Source organism: Chanos chanos, chromosome 9 (assembly GCF_902362185.1).
Source record: "Chanos chanos chromosome 9, fChaCha1.1, whole genome shotgun sequence".
NCBI classification, from domain to species: Eukaryota; Metazoa; Chordata; class Actinopteri; order Gonorynchiformes; family Chanidae; genus Chanos; species Chanos chanos.
In genome coordinates, this window is record NC_044503.1 from 34,736,984 (window position 1) to 34,759,135 (window position 22,152).

General features: G+C 41.0%; 2 protein-coding genes across 4 annotated transcripts in view; both read right to left on the reverse strand.

Moving 5' to 3' along the window:
- clk2b (CDC-like kinase 2b) overlaps positions 1 to 8,591 on the reverse strand; it is a 16,493-nt gene extending 7,902 nt beyond the window's left edge. The window contains exons 1-6 of one of the 3 annotated variants that reach the window (XM_030783806.1): positions 8,529 to 8,591; positions 6,765 to 7,018; positions 6,088 to 6,391; positions 2,464 to 2,554; positions 733 to 799; positions 345 to 461 (exon numbers count right to left, since the gene is read on the reverse strand). In XM_030783806.1, the coding sequence (XP_030639666.1) occupies positions 345 to 461; positions 733 to 799; positions 2,464 to 2,554; positions 6,088 to 6,391; positions 6,765 to 7,018 (833 nt within the window). In that variant the 5' untranslated portion in view covers positions 8,529 to 8,591. Of the gene's footprint in view, positions 1 to 344; positions 462 to 732; positions 800 to 2,463; positions 2,555 to 4,100; positions 4,167 to 6,084; positions 6,392 to 6,764; positions 7,019 to 8,528 lie in introns of those variants that run through there. The other 2 variants (XM_030783805.1, XM_030783807.1) reach the window with 2 other exon arrangements.
- An 11,040-nt stretch (positions 8,592 to 19,631) lies between these two features.
- Positions 19,632 to 21,346, reverse strand: LOC115821686 (tumor necrosis factor receptor superfamily member 14-like). Its single transcript, XM_030785489.1, has 5 exons — positions 21,217 to 21,346; positions 20,481 to 20,606; positions 20,228 to 20,383; positions 19,940 to 20,027; positions 19,632 to 19,827 (listed from the first exon to the last, which is right to left on the reverse strand). The coding sequence occupies exons 1-5, from the start codon at positions 21,344 to 21,346 to the stop codon at positions 19,632 to 19,634; spliced, it is 696 nt and encodes a 231-aa protein (XP_030641349.1).
- Between the last annotated feature and the right edge of the window lie 806 nt (positions 21,347 to 22,152).

Below are 22,152 nucleotides of genomic sequence, written 5' to 3' on the forward strand. Positions count from 1 at the left end.
AATCACACCCCTCTTCACGCTGATAGCTCTACAGCCTTCATTAAGCACCGTGGGACCCTGAGGATCGAAGACTGAGTTTCCCTCGTGTTATACCGTTTAGCCGCGAGAGAGAAACTTTTCTTTCTGTTATCTGCCTGACGAAAACTTCCCAAGTTATACCGCAAAGCAGTGAGAGAGAGAGAGAGAGAGAGAGAGAGAGAGAGAGAGAGAGAGAGAGAGAGAGAGAGAGAGAGAGAGAGAGACAGAGAGAGAACGTGGTCTTTTCTAAGATCTGTCTGCCAGAACCTGCCCCTGCTATGCTTTACTTTAGTCTTTAAGCACAGAGACGTGACGGAATGACTCACTTCTTGTTTTCCGGATCTTTCTCGTTGATCTTCTCTAAGACGTTGATCTCCAGCCTCGCTGCCTCTTTGTACTTCTCGACGTTTTTAATGATCTTCAGGGCAATCCGAGAACCGCCCCTGATGGATACACACACACACACACACACAGACAGACACGCAAACACACACACACACAGGTTATTAATGATCATTTAAACTCACGTATGCGAGGTTTAACAGAAATAGTCTCGGTTGTTCATCTTTGATCGTGTTCAGACAATTCAGAGCGACCAGAGACATGGAGAATGGGTTACGTATTTCTAATGGTCAGACACACTGAAGTGACTGGTGACGGTAATGTTTTTGCCACTGTGAGGCCCGTGGATGAGGTGAAGTGGGCGGGACTTACCTGCGATGGTCTATACACTGAACCACTCTGCCAAAAGTGCCCTCACCCAGCGTGTTCACTATCTCGTCTGTCAATCACAGCAAAGCCAATGGGAGAAAAGAAAAAAAGATGAACAGTTCAGCGCAGTTTGACAGCGGTCTTTACTATGTTACCTCCAGCTCATCATGCTTATCATTCTATGTGCGCTACCGGTTTGCCCACAATCTCACACACTCTGCCGTTGTTTTTAAGAGCATCAGGGAGTTTTGTAGCAATATTGCAGTGCAGCACAGTAACAGTGGAGTATGGTATGGCTAAGCGCTGAGGCGTGGTGGGAGTAAGAATCTGCTCAGTAAAATTACTGGGAGATATATATATATAACAGTCATAACAGTGAGGCACTGCAGTGGTAACAGTCACAGTCATAACAGTGAGGCACTGCAGTGGTAACAGTAACAGTCATAACAGTGAGGCACTGCAGTGGTAACAGTCATAACAGTGAGGCACTGCAGTGGTAACAGTAACAGTCATAACAGTGAGGCACTGCAGTGGTAACAGTCATAACAGTGAGGCACTGCAGTGGTAACAGTAACAGTAACAGTCATAACAGTGAGGCACTGCAGTGGTAACAGTAACAGTCATAACAGTGAGGCACTGCAGTGGTAACAGTCATAACAGTGAGGTACTGCAGTAGTACCAGTAACAGTCATAACAGTGAGGCACTGCAGTGGTAACAGTAACAGTCATAACAGTGAGGCACTGCAGTGGTAACAGTCACAGTCATAACAGTGAGGCACTGCAGTGGTAACAGTCATAACAGTGAGGTACTGCAGTAGTACCAGTAACAGTCATAACAGTGGGGCGCTGCAGTGGTAACAGTAACAGTCATAACAGTGAGGCACTGCAGTGGTAACAGTAACTGTCATAACAGTGAGGCACTGCAGTGGTAACAGTAACAGTCATAACAGTGAGGCACTGCAGTGGTAACAGTAACAGTCATAACAGTGAGGCACTGCAGTGGTAACAGTCATAACAGTGAGGCACTGCAGTGGTAACAGTAACAGTCATAACAGTGAGGCACTGCAGTGGTAACAGTAACTGTCATAACAGTGAGGCACTGCAGTGGCAACAGTAACAGTCATAACAGTGAGGCACTGCAGTAGTACCAGTAACAGTCATAACAGTGGGGCGCTGCAGTGGTAACAGTAACTGTCATAACAGTGAGGCACTGCAGTGGTAACAGTAACTGTCATAACAGTGAGGCACTGCAGTGGTAACAGTAACTGTCATAACAGTGGGGTACTGCAGTGGTAACAGTCACAGTCATAACAGTGGGGTACTGCAGTGGTAACAGTAACAGTAACTGTCATAACAGTAGAGTACTGCAGTGGTAACAGTCATAACAGTGGAGTACTGCATGCAGTGGTAACAGTAACAGTGTCAGTGGTCACTGTGTGGAATGTCTCAGGTGTAGTGGAGTGACAGTGGTGAATGAACAGGTTTTGTATGGAGTCGTACTGGCTGAATGTTACAGCAGGAGCCTGGGCTGATACAGTAGAATTACCAGGCAGAAGAGCTGTGTAAATAAGAACGTGTAGTGATGGTGGTGTCGGGCTTAACAAACACTGAAATACTGTGTCAGTTATAGTAGAGTATGAGTGGTGATGGTGGAGTAATACTTTAATATCAGTCGTAATAAAACATGAGTAGTGATACAGGAGTAAGAGTGTGAGTTAGAGGAACTACACGCACATCTCTCCTGCAGGACGTCTCCGGGTCGGTAAACCAGGTGACCCTCCTCATCGTCCTTCACAGCCGACGCCCGCGTCCGACTGTCGCTCCGCTGCAGGTCGCAAGGCCGAAGGTCAGGGGTCGCGGTCGTCCGCAGAGTGCGGGGAGGGACGCAACATCAGCAACACGTCAGACATCGAAACCAACATTTAAAAAAAAAAAAAAACGTCTTTTCCTTTAATATTCTGTATTTGCATTTCTACAGATAGCATCTGTTTAAAAATCATCTCCTCAAACATGCTGGATCTAAGCCAAGTCTTTCCATCAATCAAACACACACACACAAACATATAAAGACAACATGTAAACATAAAATAAGGGCTCACATGTTCACTTTGGAATCAGAGGGAAAGAAAAAGAGAAAGACCGAAAGGGGAAAAGCAAAAGGAAGAAAGAAAAGAGGGAAAAAACGAAAAGACAGCCGGCATGGTTGACGTGCTACACATAACTCTTATCCCCTGACCTGGCAAAGGGTCAGAGGTCATTCAACCCTCGAGCCAACTGTCTAAATGTCTCAATAAACACACACACACACACACACACACACACACACACACACACACACACACACACACACACTCAGAGACCAAGAACAACCAATACACGATATCTCTCTCCAACAATCATAAATTCATCAGTGTATTTATTGACTGGCTTTGGCAAAGGTCGAATCAAGTCTCTCGCTGAAGAAAAGGGTCCAATTCTACGCCGAACAGTCTGCATATCTGCATGTCGGCGTAAAATGGTTTGACCCACTTCGCTAACCACACTCACATTGGCACCTTCCTAACCTGCAGTTCCACGGGCTGTCTTACACACACTGGATCCTTTCCCATAAACACACACACACACACTCTCTCCTTGCTCCTTCAGTCAGCGTCTCTCAGCTCAAAACCGACACGCAGGGGAAAGACAGCAGAACTTGAGAAAAGACTCAACTCAATCCTCAGTCCACATCCACTTGTTTCTCTGCAGTGAATAATTCTTTCTTTAAGGGATGAGAATGTTGATGTCACCAACACAGTCCTGTGAATTTCCTGATCAAACCCTTTCCCCGGTTATAACCGGGTCCCCTCAGAAACGCCTCAGCGCGTGAAGAAAGAGCCCATGTTCAAGAGCTACCAACTCTTTCACTGTTTGTTCTGATATATCTGTTTGGAAATAAGGGTGGGGATGTGTAATGGAGAATTTCCCAAAGCTGGTTACCCAGAACTCAACTGCGTGTCATGGATTAGGCAGAATACAGGGTTTGTTAGAGGGAGTTAGACGAACTACTGCTGAATTCAACCAACAAGTCAAACAGAAACAACAGACAGACAGACAGACAGACAGACAGATAGACAGATAGATCGATAGATCGATAGATAGATAGATAGATAGATAGATAGACATACAGAGAGAGAGAGAGAGAGAGAGAGAGAGGGAGAGGGAGAGGGAGAGACTTAGAGACAGAGAGACTTAGAGAGAGAAAGACTAAGAGAGAGTTAAAGAGGTGTATGGGAATGAGAAAAGGAGCAGTGAGGAGTCACATTGTAAACAGCCTGGTTTAGCTATTTCTCTCATTTACACACACACACATACAGAGTAATAATACTTACACAAAGGCAGAAGCAGAGACAATCCAGAAAGCTCTTATACAACCAGGACAATTCTGTCTTACCCATAACTCAACTAACATTACACACCTACATTCAGAGAGAGGCAGCTGTAGAGAGAGAGAGAGAGGTAGCAGTAGAGAGAGAGAGAGAGAAGTAGCAGTAGAGAGAGGGGGAGAAAGAGAGAGAAAGAGAGAACAGGTAAAAGCTGAGTGAAGAAAAGAGCACAGAAGTGAAGAGTGAGCAGGGAAGATGGATGATGATGAAGCAAAGAAAAAGAAAGAGAGAAAGCCTGCTCGGAGAGAGAGAGGGAGTGCGAGAGAGAAACAGAGAGAGAGAGAGAGAGAGAGAGAGAGAGAGAGAGAGAGAGAGAGAGAGAGAGAGAGGGAAGGAAAGAGGAAAAGAGAAGGAGACAGAAGAGAGTGGAGTCAAGGGGGTGAGAAAGTGAGTGAGAAGGGACAGATCCTAATTATAAACCCGGGGCTTGCCCCCTCCCTGAGAAAAGTCTGAGACGCAAATCAAAACTCTGAGCCCCTCAGAGAGACGACCAGAGGAGAGGGATCTGGTTACTGCGCATGACCTCTTTAGACTCCCACTTTAACCCTACACCAAAACACACACACACACACACACACACACACACAGCACGTACGCAAACACACACAGCAAGCGTGGATGTACGCAATCACACTCTCCTTAACCATTAAACAAAGCAAACACACACACACGCACGCACACACCATTAAACAAAACACACACACTGGCACCCTGCTGAACCATTTGACAAAAACACGCATGCACGCGTGCGTGCGTGCACTTAAACACACACACACACACACACACTCCTTAACAATTCAACAACACACACACACGCGCACACTCAAATACACGCGCGCACATATGCACTCATATTCACACACACCCACAAGCTCGTTCAACAAAACACACACACGACTCATTACGATCTCCTTTCATCTTATTTTAGATTTTCCCACACTCCTAAGCACAATGTAGCGTGTACACACACACACACACACACACAGAGTATTTCTGACAGCTGATCTGTGGGAATCGGGCCAGTGATGGGTGTGAGTGACAGCGTGTATTAACTAATAAAGTTCAGAGATAAAGTAAAATTAGTGGAGATGCTTTCACACCACTTACACTCAACCCCCTGACACAACCTCTCAGCTTACAGCCAAATACACGCCAGAGACAGACAGACCAGAGAGAGAGAGAGCGGGAGAGAGAGAGAGGGAGAGAGAGAGAGAGAGAGAGGGAGAGAGAGAGAGAGGGAGAGAGACAGAGAGAGAGAGGGAGAGAGACAGAGAGAGAGAGGGAGACAGAGAGAGAGAGGGAGAGAGACAGAGAGAGAGAGGGAGACAGAGAGAGAGAGGGAGAGAGACAGAGAGAGGGAGGGAGAGAGAGGGAGGGAGAGATATTAATTCAGACAGAGTGAGTATTAAGTTGTGGTGTCGGGGTATTTTTTGAATTATTAGGAGGCGACGGTATCTCTTGCTGTATTTTTCTGATTATCGGGTGGTAACGGTATCTATTGCTGTATTGTTGAAATCGTTGGAGGGTAACAGTATTGCTGTATTGTTGAAATCGTTGGAGGGTAACAGTATTGCTGTTATTTCTGAGTGACTAACAAACACGTAAATTCTCTTCCCTGTCTTTGCTCCGTTAAGTCATGCATTGTGTGTCTGGGTTTTCACAGGACTGTGAAATAGATTTACAAAACCACACAAGAAAGAGGAACAGTGAGACTGGACAGCGAATGGTTAAAGGGGACGTGTTGTACTGAGCAGAGAGAGAGAGAGAGAGGGGGAGAGAGAGAGAGAGAGAGAGAGAGAGAGAGAGAGAGAGAGAGAGAGAGAGAGTGAGTTATTTGGATGGATGAACAGAGAGAGAGGGGGTGACAGAGAGAAAGGAAAAAGAGAAAGGGAAAAGAAGAGATAGAGAGGTTCCGGAGTTGTGGACTGACCGCTGAGGATGAGGGGCTGTAAGTTCTGGTTCTGGTTCTGGTTCTGCGGCGACGGCGTTTCTGCTGCCGCCGACTGCTCCGCCTCTCGAAAGAGTCCCCGCCCTCCCCGCTGTCCCGGTAGTCGTAGCAACGCGGCGGCGGAGGCGGCGGCGGCAGGTCGGAGTGGGTGTAGTAGGCTTCGGCGAGACAGCGTTCCCTCTCGCGCTCTCGTTCCCGCTCTCGCTCTCGACCCCAGCTGTAGTCCAGCCGGTGGTCGTCATAGTAACGCCGCTCGTACAGCCGGTGCTCCACCGAACGATTGTCATAGCTGTGGGAAGGGGGAAAATAGAGGGGGGGGGTGAACAACCTCTAGTAAAACCAGCAATAAAAGCAAATACTCCCAGGAGCAGAAAACCCAGGCGCTGTCCACTGACATAAAACAAAAACTAACATATCGATCAATAAATAAAAATACAAAACAACAACAATAAAAAAAAAACCAAATCAAAACAAAAAAGCCAGAGTAAATCAAAAACAAAGACAAAAAAACCCCCCTAATACACAGACACACACACACACACACACTCTACTCCCTCCTACCTACCTCCTGGAGCACTTGTAGTTGTCACTGCTTTTTAACCTAAAGCAAAAAACCAATAAAAACAAAAGCAAAAAAACAAAAGTCACACACAGACTCCTACCTCCTGGAACGCTGGTAATTGCTTTCTCTCCTACGCCCTCCTCCTCCTCCACCTCCTCCTCCTCCTCCTCGTCTGTCTGCGCGGTCTCGGCTGCGACTGCGGCTCCTGGTCCTGTAGCGGCTGCGCTCCCGTTCGCTGCTGGAGGAGAAGGAGGGCGTCCTACGCCGACGCCGGTGTTTTCGGCTGCGGTAGCGTTCCCGGTGACTGCCCCGCCGACCCCTCTCCGATGACGGGTATCGGCGTGAATGAGGCATCTGAGGACACACCGCGCAGAGTGAGAGAAATGTGTGTGTGTGTGTGTTCATGTGGTTACTGCTACGACGACCAAACATGGGCAATCACATGAAGGAGAGGGGGAGAGGACTGTTTGCGTGCATATATACATATACATACACACACACACACACATATATATATTTCACATGTGACATGCGTGTGTGTGTGTGTGACTGAGTGAGATAACAGTCAAATGATTATGAGGTTCATCTAACCAGTCCCTATCAAAGAAACTATGATTGAACTAGTTGTGGAGAAGAGAGGAGAGGAGAGAGGAGAGGAGAGGAGGGGAGGAAAGTGGAAAGGAGAGAGGAGAGGAGAGGAAAGGAGAGAGAAGAGAGGAGAGGAGGGCATGGGAGATGAATGATCAGCTCTGGTAAATCCCTGAGGATGATATCAGAGATTATGAGAATTAATAAACTGTGAAAACAGCACGGACGGGGGATGTCGCTCAAACACGTACAACCCCCTGTCACATTCCTGTCCCTTGACCCAAGAGGTCAGTCTCAAGCACAGCTGTAACTCGGAGAGCCCTAACTCACACAAACGCCAACCGTTACAACTACAAAAGTTCAAACGGAGTCAGCCGTCTCAGCTGCAGCCGTAGTATTAACATTTTCACATACGCAAGCTGGTTTGTGATTTAATTTACCTCGGTGCGGATTATAGGCCTATTGTACAGTTCTTCTGAAAATGATTTTGAATGGCTTCAATGTATTCCGTACTGTTCACAGTAGAACGAATTTATACTGTAATAAATGTTCTACATATTTGTGAAGATACAGGATTTAAGATGCTGCATAATTTGAAGTGTTTATCAATCTGCCAACTTATCGATATTTATTACTGCTATCTTTAGCTGAGTTTGCAACTAGCGAGTTAACACAACTAGCTTGACAGGCAACTCGTGCAAAATACACAATCTTCTACATGCCATGCAGAATAACTTCTTAAGACCCGCTGTATAAAAGGCAACATGTAAACATCATATATGAATATAACTAAGCAACATAGCAGCATAAAAATGCCAAGCAAGTTAGCGTAGTGGTGGAGGGAAATGGACTTCAAATAGCATAGCGACGTAATTAGCCTAGCTTTGCTAACTAATTTAATTAAACAAAAACATGGACAGAACCGCGTAGTTAACATTCATCCTGCTGGTTTATATCATAAAATAGAAGGATCATTTCGTGGCTGCGGATGATCACAAGAAAACCACTTAATTATCGCTAAGGGACGCAATACTACAACCTTGCAGCTGTTTTAGCGAACTAACCATGTAGCATAGGCACAGCACTATAGGCGGTTGTTTTGCTAACGTTAGCTACTATTGCTAGCTAGACGTGGTGAAGAAATTGGAGGCCATATGTGAGAGGTGTAGGTACTCGAAGAACGACAAATTCAACTCAGAATCATTTTTATTTGTTTCCAGTTAAACATTTAAACCCAAAGGACATCGCGATACGCTACACGGATCAATTTTATTACCGTTTTTGCAGCGAGGCCTGTTCGCTTATCCCAAAGGAAGTCCGTGCTGACGTTTTTCTCCAATTCTTTACACTGGGCCTCAATACGATAACGGAGCAGCTCCTCCTCCTTCGTCCGATGAACATGGGTCTTTGAGACGCTAAATTAACGCCGCATCTCTGTTCTGGTGTTTAAAGGTGTATGGGTGTAGAACTCAAAATGTTAATCATATAGACGCAATCTAAACTCGACAGCACAATAAACACTATGGTCTCTTAGACACCAAACAGCAATGTCAAGGCACAAATAAAATGTCGACGCATTGGAGGTGGACAATTTTATTGACGCAGTCAAAAAAATCTTTTTTTTCGCAGTTTAATGTTAAAAGTATTTTAAAGTTTTAAATTCTCAAATGAAGTTTTGCAGTTAAAGTAAACACGCAGTCAGAATACACAGTGCTAATGCGATGACTAACTACAAATTGCAAATAACATTACAAATGACAATCTGTGTATTAAAAAAACCCCACAAATTAACTGACGACATATGTACGCAGGACTGACTTGTATGTTCAATGCAACAGTCAAAAAATTATTTGCAAATCTTTTTACATCAAATTGCAATTCAAATTCCAAACATTTCTTAACTATTATACACAGTTTTTCAGCATTTTAACATCAGTGCAATTTAGATCAAGGAGAAATTCGACTCATTGAAGAGGCTCCTAGTTTTAAAAGTGATTTACAAATGCAAAACTACTGACACTTCACTTGACTGTAAAGTTGCATGTCTGGGTGTGCGTCTCCCTGTGTGTTACTTTGTCTCTCTCTTTTTCTTTTTTCATACTTTGCTGGTTGCTTAAAATCCAGGTGTGCATACATTACGCCTGTCTGCTCACTGACCTGTAAAGAATATAAATATAGTGTTTAGTCTCCTCTTTCTCTCTCTCTCTCTCTCTCTCTCTCTCTCTCTCTCTCACACACACACACACACACATTCAAACTTACTTTGGCACTATTAGTTGTTGGGCCTGCTGACCCTGAAACAAATACACATACAGGCAAACTGTGAGTGACATTATGATTCAGTAAAAAAAATTGCAAAACATTTTTAATCTCTACAAACTAACAATTAAAAGGAACATCAATTAACGCTAAAATATGTAAGAAAAGTACTCCATATAATGTTCAGCAGTGATCAGTGTGATGGACTTAATCTAAATTAAACTGTGCTTCTTATTGTCTATTTCTGCTTCTGGTCTGTATTTATGGATTCCCCCTCTCTAATTCTTATTCTAACTCTAATTCTGATTCTAATTCTAATTCTAACTTTGATTCTAATTCTAACTCTAATTCTGATTCTGATTCTGATTCTGATGCTAATTCTAATTCTAATTCTAATTCTAATTCTAATTCTAATTCTAATTCTGTTCAGCACAATCAGAGTAACAAAACAAACTGTGAAATTGCAAAGTACATACTTCTGTGCAGGTAACAGAGCCAATGACAGATGAGGATGAGGAGTAGAATCACACACGCTGCACTGAGAGTTAAAGCTGAGTACAGTAGAGCAGGACACCATTCTGAAATGACTTTACACACGTATTACTTTATTAAGAGAAAAACAGGACATAAAATGACAATATCGATGCCCGAATAAATATCAGTGTTCCATGTTTAAACAGCATGTAGCCCATCCAAGTTTGCATGTTTATACACGGAATTATGGTGGTGACTACTCTCCCATGCTAAAGCACACTGGCAAACAATTCTCTGAGTATCATGTATGCCCCCCCCCCCCCCCCCGCCATTTTTTTGCTAGATAGGTCAACTGATCTTCACACCATTTAAATGAACGAGGCTGACTAAAGACGGGGCTATGGCTGTCAGGTTTGTAAGACAGTTTGTGAAATACGTTTAGAGAAAAATAAGTTATATAACTCAAGACAAGGATGTGTTAGCCTAAATGTTGAGATCCATCTATTTTTCACTCAGTCGACTGGCCAGTTGAATATCAGTGAATACATGTTACATTTTTACTGAGAGGGGTCAACGATGAAAAATCGAACAGATGAACAGGATTCAGACTCTGGTTTATATGTATATGTTAGAGGGTGAGGATGTTTTCCGTTTACGTGTGTGTGTGTATTCTTGTGTGTATTACCAGTATCGTCTCTGTTCCTCTTCTTTAATGAGGACATGTTGCTCTTCTGAGTCTTATTGACTCCAGCATGAACCTCACACCACCATTCCTCCACCTCCTGGTTTTCATCAGGCAAAGTGTCGTGGGCGAGGGAATTATGCTGACCCGTGGGAATCTGCACGCGTAACTGGCTCATCACTTGGAACCTGTTTGATACGGCATTTCAGATTCAACCGTTTGAACTTTGCAGAGATATGTAACCTGGAAAGCTGTAATTATCGTAGTTTGATTAATCGTAGCCTAACTGTAATTCTATCACAGTAATTATTGTGACATTTAATACTGATACCATTCAGCGCTGTGTAATTCGCTTACCCTCACGATCAGTCTTGTGAAACGCACTGTGACATAGATCCATTACCACATTACTGCATATATTGACCAGTTGATTAACTGTAACAGTGTGACTTTAGCTTTCTGAGATATTTAAAGTAATTTGTTTAGCCTACACCGTATTTCTTTTCGGCCAGTATGGTAAACAGAAGTCTTACGCAGTGAATTTGAGTCGTCTGTTTTACTAGTCGACCATCAGATCATTATTAAACCGCTAACCCTCAATGACTGCTCGGCGATTCAAAAGGAATACACTCAGTTAGAAGCGACATTAATGGCAACAGAATTAACAGAGGTGGCTTCACACTGTCAGTAAAAAGTCTTGGTGTCCAGTTTTGTAATTCCGTTGTTATCACTGTCGCCTCTAACTGAATTTAATAGAATGGAATATCTCAGTGACAATAAAGATTTCTATTCTATTCTATTCTATTCTATTTTATTTTATTCTATTCTATTCAGTTAATTGACAGTGATAACAACAGAATTACAAAACTTGACACCAAGACTTTTTACTGACAAATTGAGGCCACCTTTGTGATTTTAGCTTTCGCGTAGGCGACTTACCCATGGCTAGCCTCCCTCCATTCCACTATTTGACCCAGCTCCGACCTTCCTAACGACGATCTCCAACTTATGTCGGTTACTGGCGCACTCAAACCGGTTACTAAGCAGTGCAGCTCATCGTCGCGCCTGGGTGCTGTTTGTGATTGTTCGGGTGAATTGCTACAGCACTTTGTAAACAACAGAACTTCACTGTTGTTCTTCCAGATGTTCTCTTCTGCAAAAAACACATTTCTCTTTACGTAGGCCTATTTTTCAGAAAACGTTATTTTAGAGGGAAAGGCGCGAACGGTTAGTCAAAAGATGTTTAATGCTTTGGAGCATTCGAAGTGACGGACCAACTCCTCCTGTTTAGAATTACACTCGTTTTTTTTTAACGGGGAATTGATATTTACACCCACATTTTTTAATCAACCCTATAACAAGAAACACAGTATACAACTGTAAACAATTGTACACACAGCGTATATATTTTCATGACTTTATGACTTATAAAAATGTACGGTTACATGTTTCTTTATCTGTTCAATATTTGGCAAACGTATTTGATTAATTAATAGTACATATGAAGACGAACCTCCGACATGCAGTAGATTTCCTTCGTCTGTAAACTCGATGTTTGTGCTCATCTTCGGTCCGCAGAAATAACGCCCCGCGTCGCGCTTTTCCACAGACGACACAGTCAGTTGGACTTCGGCGTCACTTAAAATTTTGCTAGAAAACCGACAGTCGATTTTTTTGTCCTGACATTCTATGTCAATCACCTCCACTGTTCCGTTCGTTTTTATTCGCGTCCATCGCACTAAGTCACCAAAGCAGCTCTTGGTTTTCATGCAAGGGCAAGTTAATGAGATTTTACTACCCGGTCTGGCCACGATTATTTTACTTGCATCTGGAAAAAGTTAGTGAAAAATGGCATTCTACAGTTATTTATATAGATGCGATTTAGTCAATTTCCTCAAACAGAACTCGTGTTTTACGAACAATATCCATTCCATGAAAACAGTGTTTAGACTTTGATGTGCTTGGACAAAAAGGTAAAAGGACTTACGCACGGGGAAGAGTGAAAGAAGCAGAATAACAAACCAAGCCATGTCTGTCGCGTAGCTTATGTCTTCTTATGTCTTCTCTGATGTGAGGGCCAAATGTCACTATTTTGATATCGTTTTGCACTGAGCGTGCTTGTGCCAACGGCTTTGGTGCGCTTTTGCGCACGATATCCGTAACGGCACTTGCATACCAGAATGGAACCTGTTTTACCACACCACTCAAATTAACCCTGCCCTGGCAAGTTACAAAACCACAAACAACGTTTCTCATGAACTGACATGGTCGTCGACCCTTTACTCTTTTCTGCTCTCGAAATCGACTTCTGCGCGCAAGATGCGACTTTCCGTGACAAGTGGTCTTGACACTTGAACCACATTGTTTTTCCGTCGTGTTTTTTCAGATTTGTTTTCAAGATTTTGATCGGATGTTTGTGCTGTCGTCCAAAAAACATAACATTTTAATTTTATTTTGTTCTCTTGTCGTTCTACTTTTAAAAGGCAAAAGTGACGAATGGTGAAATCAGATTTTATGTCAGCCGAAGAGCACAGAGATTATTATTCAGCATTTAAAACAGAAATAAACTAAAATGAATAAATTAACGCAAAATTTAAGACTTTATGGAGAGTTACCACCAAATCAATCAGATAAAAGATACAGTGCACATTTTAACCTTTTGACCTTCCTAAAATGAAATAAAGGACAAACAAGCAAACACGATTTATTCAATAGTCTCATTTTATAAAAACAACCCGGCTTTCATAATCAAATGTGACAAATTTCTCAAATATGCCTTAAGAAGAATAGCTAAAAATCTATTTTCATTAAGAAATAAATTAAGGGAAAGCCATGGGGTTTATTTACTATGTATGAAGTTACTGATAGATGATATTGATTTAAATATTCTTATTATACAAGCTTTGAAGCAGTTTTTCCTGTGTCTATAACTAGTAAACAACACACATGTCTGTGGTGACCTGGACTGGGTGTTGGAAAGTTTTTCTGCTGTTTTGTTTGGCTGGAAACTTTCACTTCACCCCTACACTCTGACCACAGGGTGCAACAAATGTCAAAAAAAAACAGTGGTTTGAGAGATATGAAGTGAACCTCAGACCTGACATAGCAGGGGAACAAAAATACTTGGTTGAATTTTGCATGATCTCATTTTTAAGTTTGTATGCAACACAAAATCATCAACAATTCAAGTGGACGCAGTAGTTGATTTGAGTCTTTATTACAGGATGAAAGGAGGTGAACAACAATGACAGAGGAGAAGAGAAAATAGAAAAAGACAAAAAACACGTATCATACTGTGCTGAACATGTTCACAGTAATATACATTAATATCAAAATCACCGTGGTGACACTGAGTTTGTAACCGCCGTTGTCCGGTTCTGTCTGCTCTTGGAGAACTTCTGAGCCCAGAACACTGTGAAGACTCCAGTGGTGAGAAGCAGAAGACCACAAAGAGAACCCAGAAACATCAGCCACTTACAGGAACTCACATCTGTTATGAAAAGAAAAACACAAACATCTGACACAAACAACACTTCTCAACTCTTAACCTTTCATATTTGAATAATGACTATATCAACTTTAAAAAGACTTTAACCAACTAGACTTACTTCAGTAAAAGACTGCTTTATTTTTCTACTGAGAGTATATGTGTAGATTTTATGAAAATACATAAGAGGCAGCAAAAATCTATATAATACCAGTGGACGTGTGTGTTTCCGTTGTTTGGATGAGGACTTCTGTCTCATTATGGCGACACAGACACTTTACTGTGAGCGTGTTCTCCACTTTGGGGATTGTGATGACAGACCATCGAATAAACAATCCATCTTCATTTATCCTTTTCCCCTTCACTCCCTCTATTACTGGTACATCCTCAGCTCCCCCCACTTCCCAGAGTGGATCATTCCATCCTGCTCCACCACCAGTCAGTTCACACAGAAACACACTGGATGCGTTGGAGCTGGTTCCACCAAATGTTCGCAGGACAGGGGGGATATGAGGGTCTGGGTGAGGGACAGAGAGAGAGAGAGAGAGAGAGAGAGAGAGAGAGAGAGAGGAGGAGTATATACAAAGTACTGTACTATACATATAGAACAATCAACATCATACATTTTTCCTATTATTTTCTGCAACACGGAACGCACTGAATGTCAAAATCTCAATGGGAAACAGCTATCAGTTCTTAATAATCAGTAACAACTAGGTCCAGTCTAATTCAGTTCTTCTGGATGTAGGAAGAAGATCTTGCCTGTTATAATCAAGTAGTGAGTCGGTCCCGGATAAAATGTCATTCCATCTCCCACAAGTGAAAAATAGCGCCCGGAGTCCCTTACCGTAACATCAGAAATGGACAGAAACGTCTCACCCGAAGCGTCAGGTAATTTTCCCGCAAAGCGTTGGTGTGTGATTGAAAACGAAGTGAAGGAATACAATAGCGCGATTTTTCCAGATGCACTCTGATGGTACCAAGTAATAAACAAAGCCCCTGAAACCACGTTCACTTTACTGCGCAGGATCACGTTTCCTCCAACTTCTCCAAACACGAGAGCGTCTTGAATAAACAAACTATATGCCACACCTAAAATGAAAATGTGCAAACAGTACAGAACATTTCATTTACCATTATTCACGATAAGGATGACGCTTATTTAACTATGCTGCTATTAATACTATTATTAGTAGCCTACTATGGTACTGAAGAAAGTATTCGCATGAAGTATAGTTTTCTCAGTGGATCATTAACTTACCAGTGTTGATTACGAGTACTGAAGCTGCCCAAAGCACATCCATAGCGAAATAATTTAACGACAGCATGTCAGATAACAATCTTCAACTGGTAGCATCTCTCTCTCTCTCTCTCTCTCTCTCTCTCTCTCTTTCTCCATATATGGTTTTGTGGGGTTTGACTGAACGGAAATGATCGTGGCACACGTCCTTTGTTCGTTGATGGAACTTTCTCAACGACGACGCGAATTACGATCTTAAATTCTGAGAAACTCCATCTCTTCAGCTTGCCACGCTAGTCATTCACTTTCACTTTTGAAAGAAAAGACCACGTTAAACAATTTACCGAACCGAACACAAATTGTGGCTCACAACTTTTGAACTCGTTTTGCTTCTTTAGTCGTTTGGAACAGAAGTCGTTGCAGTTGAGGAATCTGGTAGTACAGTAATTCTGTATGACACTAATCGGATAGTGATATTCAAACGTTTGTTTGAAAATATTAAGTGATATTAAAAAACGCAATGCCTGAGAAATCAGTGTCAGAAGAGTCAATGACAATAAATAACAATAAAACAACAGTAAAACTGCGTTCAGTCGGACTATTTCTATTCACATTTTTAATCTGTGGAAACAAACTGAAAACGCTTCATTTCAGTACCGCGAACAGCGCTCAGATGATTTACGCCCTCTTGCGGACGTTTTGTGCGCAAGAGCAGACCTGGTAGATTTACAGTTAAGCAGAAGAGCTCTAATATTCAAATAAAATGAAAGTTTTAACTAATTTACATTGTTAATCAGACTGTGTAACGTTAGCTAATGAGAACCCATGTTTTGAAATTAGGACAGCCGACTATAGACTGTCTGAGCGCATGAGATATGCGGAATTATTAATTATACTGGCAATGACAAGCTTACTCCTTACAAGAGAAGTTTCTTGGTCCTAAAGTTTATTGGTTCCTGGAAAACAATAATTTGAACGCGACTCCAAGTGATTTAATGTTCTCGATTCGGAACCTGTCTACAACCATCATCAACTTCTACACTAGGGGGCAGCATAAACTGCATTACATGGTGGAGTCGTTCGGAATGTTCAGTTATTCAGTGTTCAGGTCTTTACGCACTTTCGTTTCACGCTGCACCGTGAGGGTAACCAGTTCCTTGTGTATATTCATATTTCCTTGTAGTGTTTTTTTTTATATGTATTTGATTAAATGAATCTTTGATTGCTCGTTATACCACTGAATTTACACCAGATCGCTCCATTAGAATAATTTAATCTGAAGAATTTTGTAGTCGTTTTTATACTCTCTCTCTCTCTCTCTCTCTCTCTCTCTCTCTCTCTCTCTCTCTTTCTGTCATGCTCCGCTGTACATCTCATTTTTCTTTTTGGAAAATATAATAAACAAAATATCCATATTACCAAAGGAGCCATGATATGCTGAGAGAAACTGATAAACATATGCCATTGACTAATGATAAAAAGTAAAAATATCTTGGCTCTCTGTATCTGATTATCTGTGCAGTGAACTCAGATCTCCACATGTAATGTGGTCTTATGAAATGAACTGATAAACTTTGACTGAGACAAGATGCTAACACTAACGCAGAACAGGCATTAGCCACTTCTAAGAAAGTTCAGGCAACCAGAAGAATAATGTTGAGGCGCACAACAATGTGATTGTTCATATAGAAAAGTGGATATTTAAAGATTTTGAGACCGTCTTTAAAATGAGACCAGTTTTGCTTTAATCTCACCAACAGCCTGTGTTACTTTAACTCACAGAGGTTCTGTCATGAAAAAGATGAACAACAAAACACAGATACTTCCAGGGGCAAATTTAAAAGATATCACATACACAGTAACACTCAAGCACGTGCGCACGTGCACACACACACACACACACACACACACACACACACAATAGATAAAGATTAATTAATGATATACAGCAGAAGCATTGGAAACTTCAGCCACCTCCAGCCTCATCTCATCATAAACTACTTGAAATAAGATGTTGCATTGTTTGAGAGTGTTCAGTGAGCCAAAGAAAAACATCAATTAATTCACCAAGATGACTGAATTTTTGAAATATCTGCACACTGTCTTGATATCTCAGATGGCTATAATGATTAAATTAACATACAGCAAAAAAAAAACAAAAAAAAAAGTTAAAAACATCCCTGACAACCTCTAAAAACTCTTTTGGATATCCTCATTCTAGAACATGCTGTGTCTAGGTTACAGCAGGCAAATGCAGCAGCATTTCTTATCTGGATATTCTTGTGTGTGTATGTTTTATTGTGAAAAACTAATAACAACTTATTAAGGAAAAAAGATTGATTTTCTTCTACAAGTCTTAGGACAGAAATATCAAGTTCAAGTTCAGAAATATCAGGTTAGAGCCCAATATCACTGTTCACAGTCTCAGAAAGCAAAACAGGACGACACCCCCAGACTTAATCCTCATAGCAGGCAAGAAAAAGCTCCCCAAAAAAACCCAGGTGTAACAGGGCAAAGTTTAAGAAATCTAGAGAAGGACTACAGAAAGAGGAGACCCCTTCATGGCCAGACAGGTGTGCAACACATGCCGACCCAGTGGGCAATCACATCATCAATTTTCATTATGTTCTGGGTTTTGCATGAAAAAGTTTGGTAGGACACATTAATTCAGTATGTAGGCTAATGCCTTGGCTTGTTTGGCTGAGAGAGCTGCATCCACTCGCTGGCCAGCAGTACAGTGGTTCACTTAAACCATGCAGTCTTTTCTCAGATCATTATCTCGTCATAAAGGTTTGAAAAGGTTCATAGCGGAAAGGCAAACATACAAACTCACACATACACACGCACACACAAACACCAGGACTGAGACTATCAATGCTACACAAACATAATAAGGACACACTGTTCATGGATGGGATGTACCACTTTTGGATGGAATGTACCACTCTTATATAACAGACCTGAGGATCTGCCACTGTTCATATCCACAGCGTAGCTCTGGCACATAGACTAGAGTCGAATGTCACAGTAGCTTTCAATTTAAAACTGCCCTTCTTCCCAACATGAAAAAAATGATTTGGTTTGAATTGCAGTATTTGATTTGTGTTTGATGCATCCTCCATCTTGGTCAGTTTTGCAGTCAGGGATCAGGGACTATGGTCTCTGTTGCCTTCTGCATCATCAATGTCCATCTCTGTTTCTGCTTTCTCCTAGACTACTATCGAGAAAATTTGAATGAGTAAACTGAAGTGTCTGTGTTGGTCAGAGAGTTTTAAAAAAAATGTGTACGTGGAGGAAAATAGCAGTGAGGATCAGATGATGTGTAATTTTTATATAATCTGTACTAATATCTCACCAGTAAGCACTGTTTCATAACACTGACTGACTAATGAATGAGAGGGAAAACACATGGCCAGTGAATTTCAACATTTCATGGAAGCATCGACCTCAGGATTATGAAGGTCTGAGATATCTGACTTTCAATGAATTAGCTCTAAAAGATTATTCAGGATGTGAATAATAGTTAGATTATAGATAGAATAGTATGATTTTGGGAACCAAATTGAGGTGCACAGTGGAGCGGTGGGCGGCGCTGTCGCCTCACAGCAAGAAGGTTCCGGGTTCGATTTCCAGCCGGGTGGCCAGGGTCCTCTCTGTATGGAGTTTGCATGTTCTCCCCGTGTCTGCGTGGGTTTCCCCCGGGAGCTCTGGTTTCCTCCCATAGTCCAAAGACATGCGTGTCAGGTGAACTGGAGACACTAAATAGCCTCTAGGTGTGAATGAGTGTGTGTCTATGTGTCTGCCCTGTGATTGACTGATGACCTGTCGAGGATGTTTTCCCACCTTTCACCCAATGAATGCTGGGTAAGACTCCAGTATCCCCCTGTGACCATAATTAGGATAAACGGCTTAGGTAATGAGTGAGTAAGAGTGACATGAACTGTCAGTTGTCAGACAAAGCAGTTGTACTGGCATTAAGGAATATTGTTTTACTTTTTTATTATTTAAAATACAACCCAATTCCAGTACTGCTGATTCTATACAGTTGCTTTTGCTAATCCTCATAACTTCTGTGAATAATTCTGGATGCCATGGCCAGCTAGTTCATAGAAGCCTGGTAGATACAACAATAAACCAGTCCTGAAACTTGTAAAAATCTACTATTATTATTCAAAGGCAAAGGTGTTGATTTCTTGAAATATTTACAAATAACCCATCTGAGGTCAACATACCTTTGTTAGTTTGGAACAACACGTCTAATGTTTCTCTTCTTTTTGAGAACAACAACAGATCCTACTCCCACTGCAATAACTAAAACACCAGATAAAACACCAAGTATGATAGGAACTGTCTGTATTTCTTCACATTCAGTATCTGATGAATGAGTTCCTGGCCTTTTTTCCCATCTCACAACTCCAATGGAATTCTCACACCTGTCAGATCAAATAAAATCACAAAATTATTTTTGTTAGAAGATTAATATGTTATGCTGAAAAATCTAACTGTAATGGTGTTACAGACAGTGCTAAGGTACAATAGACTCACTGTGTATGTGACAGACAGGATGTGAATGAACCGTCTGAGTAAGTTTCACCAACACAGTCACCACACACAGTGTCTGTATCTGCTGTTCCTACAAAAAGAAATAGAAAAATTGCATCTAATTTTAGTGTTTTTAATACAGAGCAGGAATGACTCTCTTTTTACAAGTATTTATACAGCGCAGTTCAGCCTGTTGGGTTTTGTGTTTATTTCTTTAACAGTTTTTGGCTATTTATGAAATATGAAAAAAGTGGTGAGTGACAAAAACAAATTCATTCTACAAACACAGACCTTTCTGTATGATGTATTGTCCAGGGTTACATTTTGAATGTTCAAGAGCTGCTCTACAACTGTGTTTGTGTTGGTCAATACAGTAAAATCCTTCACGTGGTTCACAGATGGTGTCTGCAGTCAATGTGCACTCTGTCTTTGTTCTTAACCCTTGCCCTACAAAGGAAACAGAAATTGTGTAAATATAACAGTGAACTGGTCTAACACTTATGTCAGAGAAACTTAATGTGTTTAAATCAAGGGACACACTCACTGGAATCACAGACTGTACACTGAATACACTTTACTAAACCATTGGGTAAATCAGTGAAAGTGGATTGAATGCAGGGTATACATGATGTAGATGTGTATTCAGCACAATGTCTGTAGACACGATATCCTGAAAGAAAACAAAAATCAATATTACATTCTCCTCTCATTAAACATTATTGTAATTCTTTACCAAATATCTGTGTTTTAATAGCAAGCCAAACGTGTGGAGATAAAACTCATATGTTTGGCTGGGCTTTCTTACAACATAGCTGACCTTCCAGGGTCAGTGCTTTAAATTTACATGGTTATATATATTTATATTTGCTACTCAAACAAATACATCTAAATTTTTCGTCAAATGACTCGATGAAGATATATCACTCAGTTACGGTGTTACAAACACACACCTGAAAACCCTGTTTTTGCGCTTTGCACTTTGTTCTATCTTCTGATCGTCGATTTAACTACTTAACTATGTAACAGTGACGAACAACCTTTCTTTGGGAAACTGAACTCCTGTTTAATGAGGCTTGTTAAAGTACATACATTTCGTTTACACAAACCGAAAGTGAAGTGACATTGTGTAACAACTGTTACCAATTTCCCCGTCATTCATCACTGGTTAGAACTCTAAGCATCATGGAATTCACACTACATAGAAATTGTAGTGTCTAGTCTGTATAAATCAATCACACTGTTAACAAAGTGTTGTAAATATTTACAGTCGTTTCACTTACCAGGACCACACATAGGGCAACATTCTCCTTCCACTTCATATTCAGCTATACCACAAGCACCGATGCAGAGTTGAAAGTTAGAAAGTAGCATTATAGCTAAAAAATATATTATTGATATTAACATGAACATCTTCTTTGTAAGGCTCAGATTCCTCAAGAGCGCTTCATTTTATAGCGTCATCCTTTAATCTCCATAGGATTGCCTGCAATTAGAATTGAGAATTTATAATCTGAAATATTTTCCAGCTGCGTTGAACAAACACAAGACAAAGTATATACAACATCCGACAGGTTACTGAGAGTCAACTTCATTAAGAACTGGATGTTTCTTTTTGTAAAAAGGAACCTCACGGTTGACCATAAAATAATGCTAATCAAATTCGTACCACATAGGCTAAGTTTACTGCAAAATAATACCAAAATAATGAACGAAGCAGTAATAATCCTAAGTAAATCATAAAAGTACAACACTATGTAAGATAACGAGGAGGAATACGTTTTTAATACATTACCCTTGAAGTCTAAGATAGAGTGGAACTTATGGAAGCCCGTTTCTATGGAAGCCTGTTTCCGCCACTTAAAAGAAAAAAAAAATATTTTGAGTCGTTATTTTGAGATATCATCTCGTTATTTACACATAGTATATCATTATTTAGAGATAATATGTCGTTATTTAGAGATAGTATAGGCTACCGTTATTTTGGGATAGTATGTCATTATTTACAGATGAGATCGCATTATTGTGAGACAGCGTCACTTTATTTAGAGATATTATCTCATTATTTTGAGATATTATGTCGTTATTTTGAAATATCATCTCATTATTTTGATATAGTCTGTCCTTATTTCAAGATACTGCCTCAAAATATTGAGATAGTATCTAAGATAAGGAGAGAGTATCTCATTATTTCGACATATTATCTCAATATCTCTGGA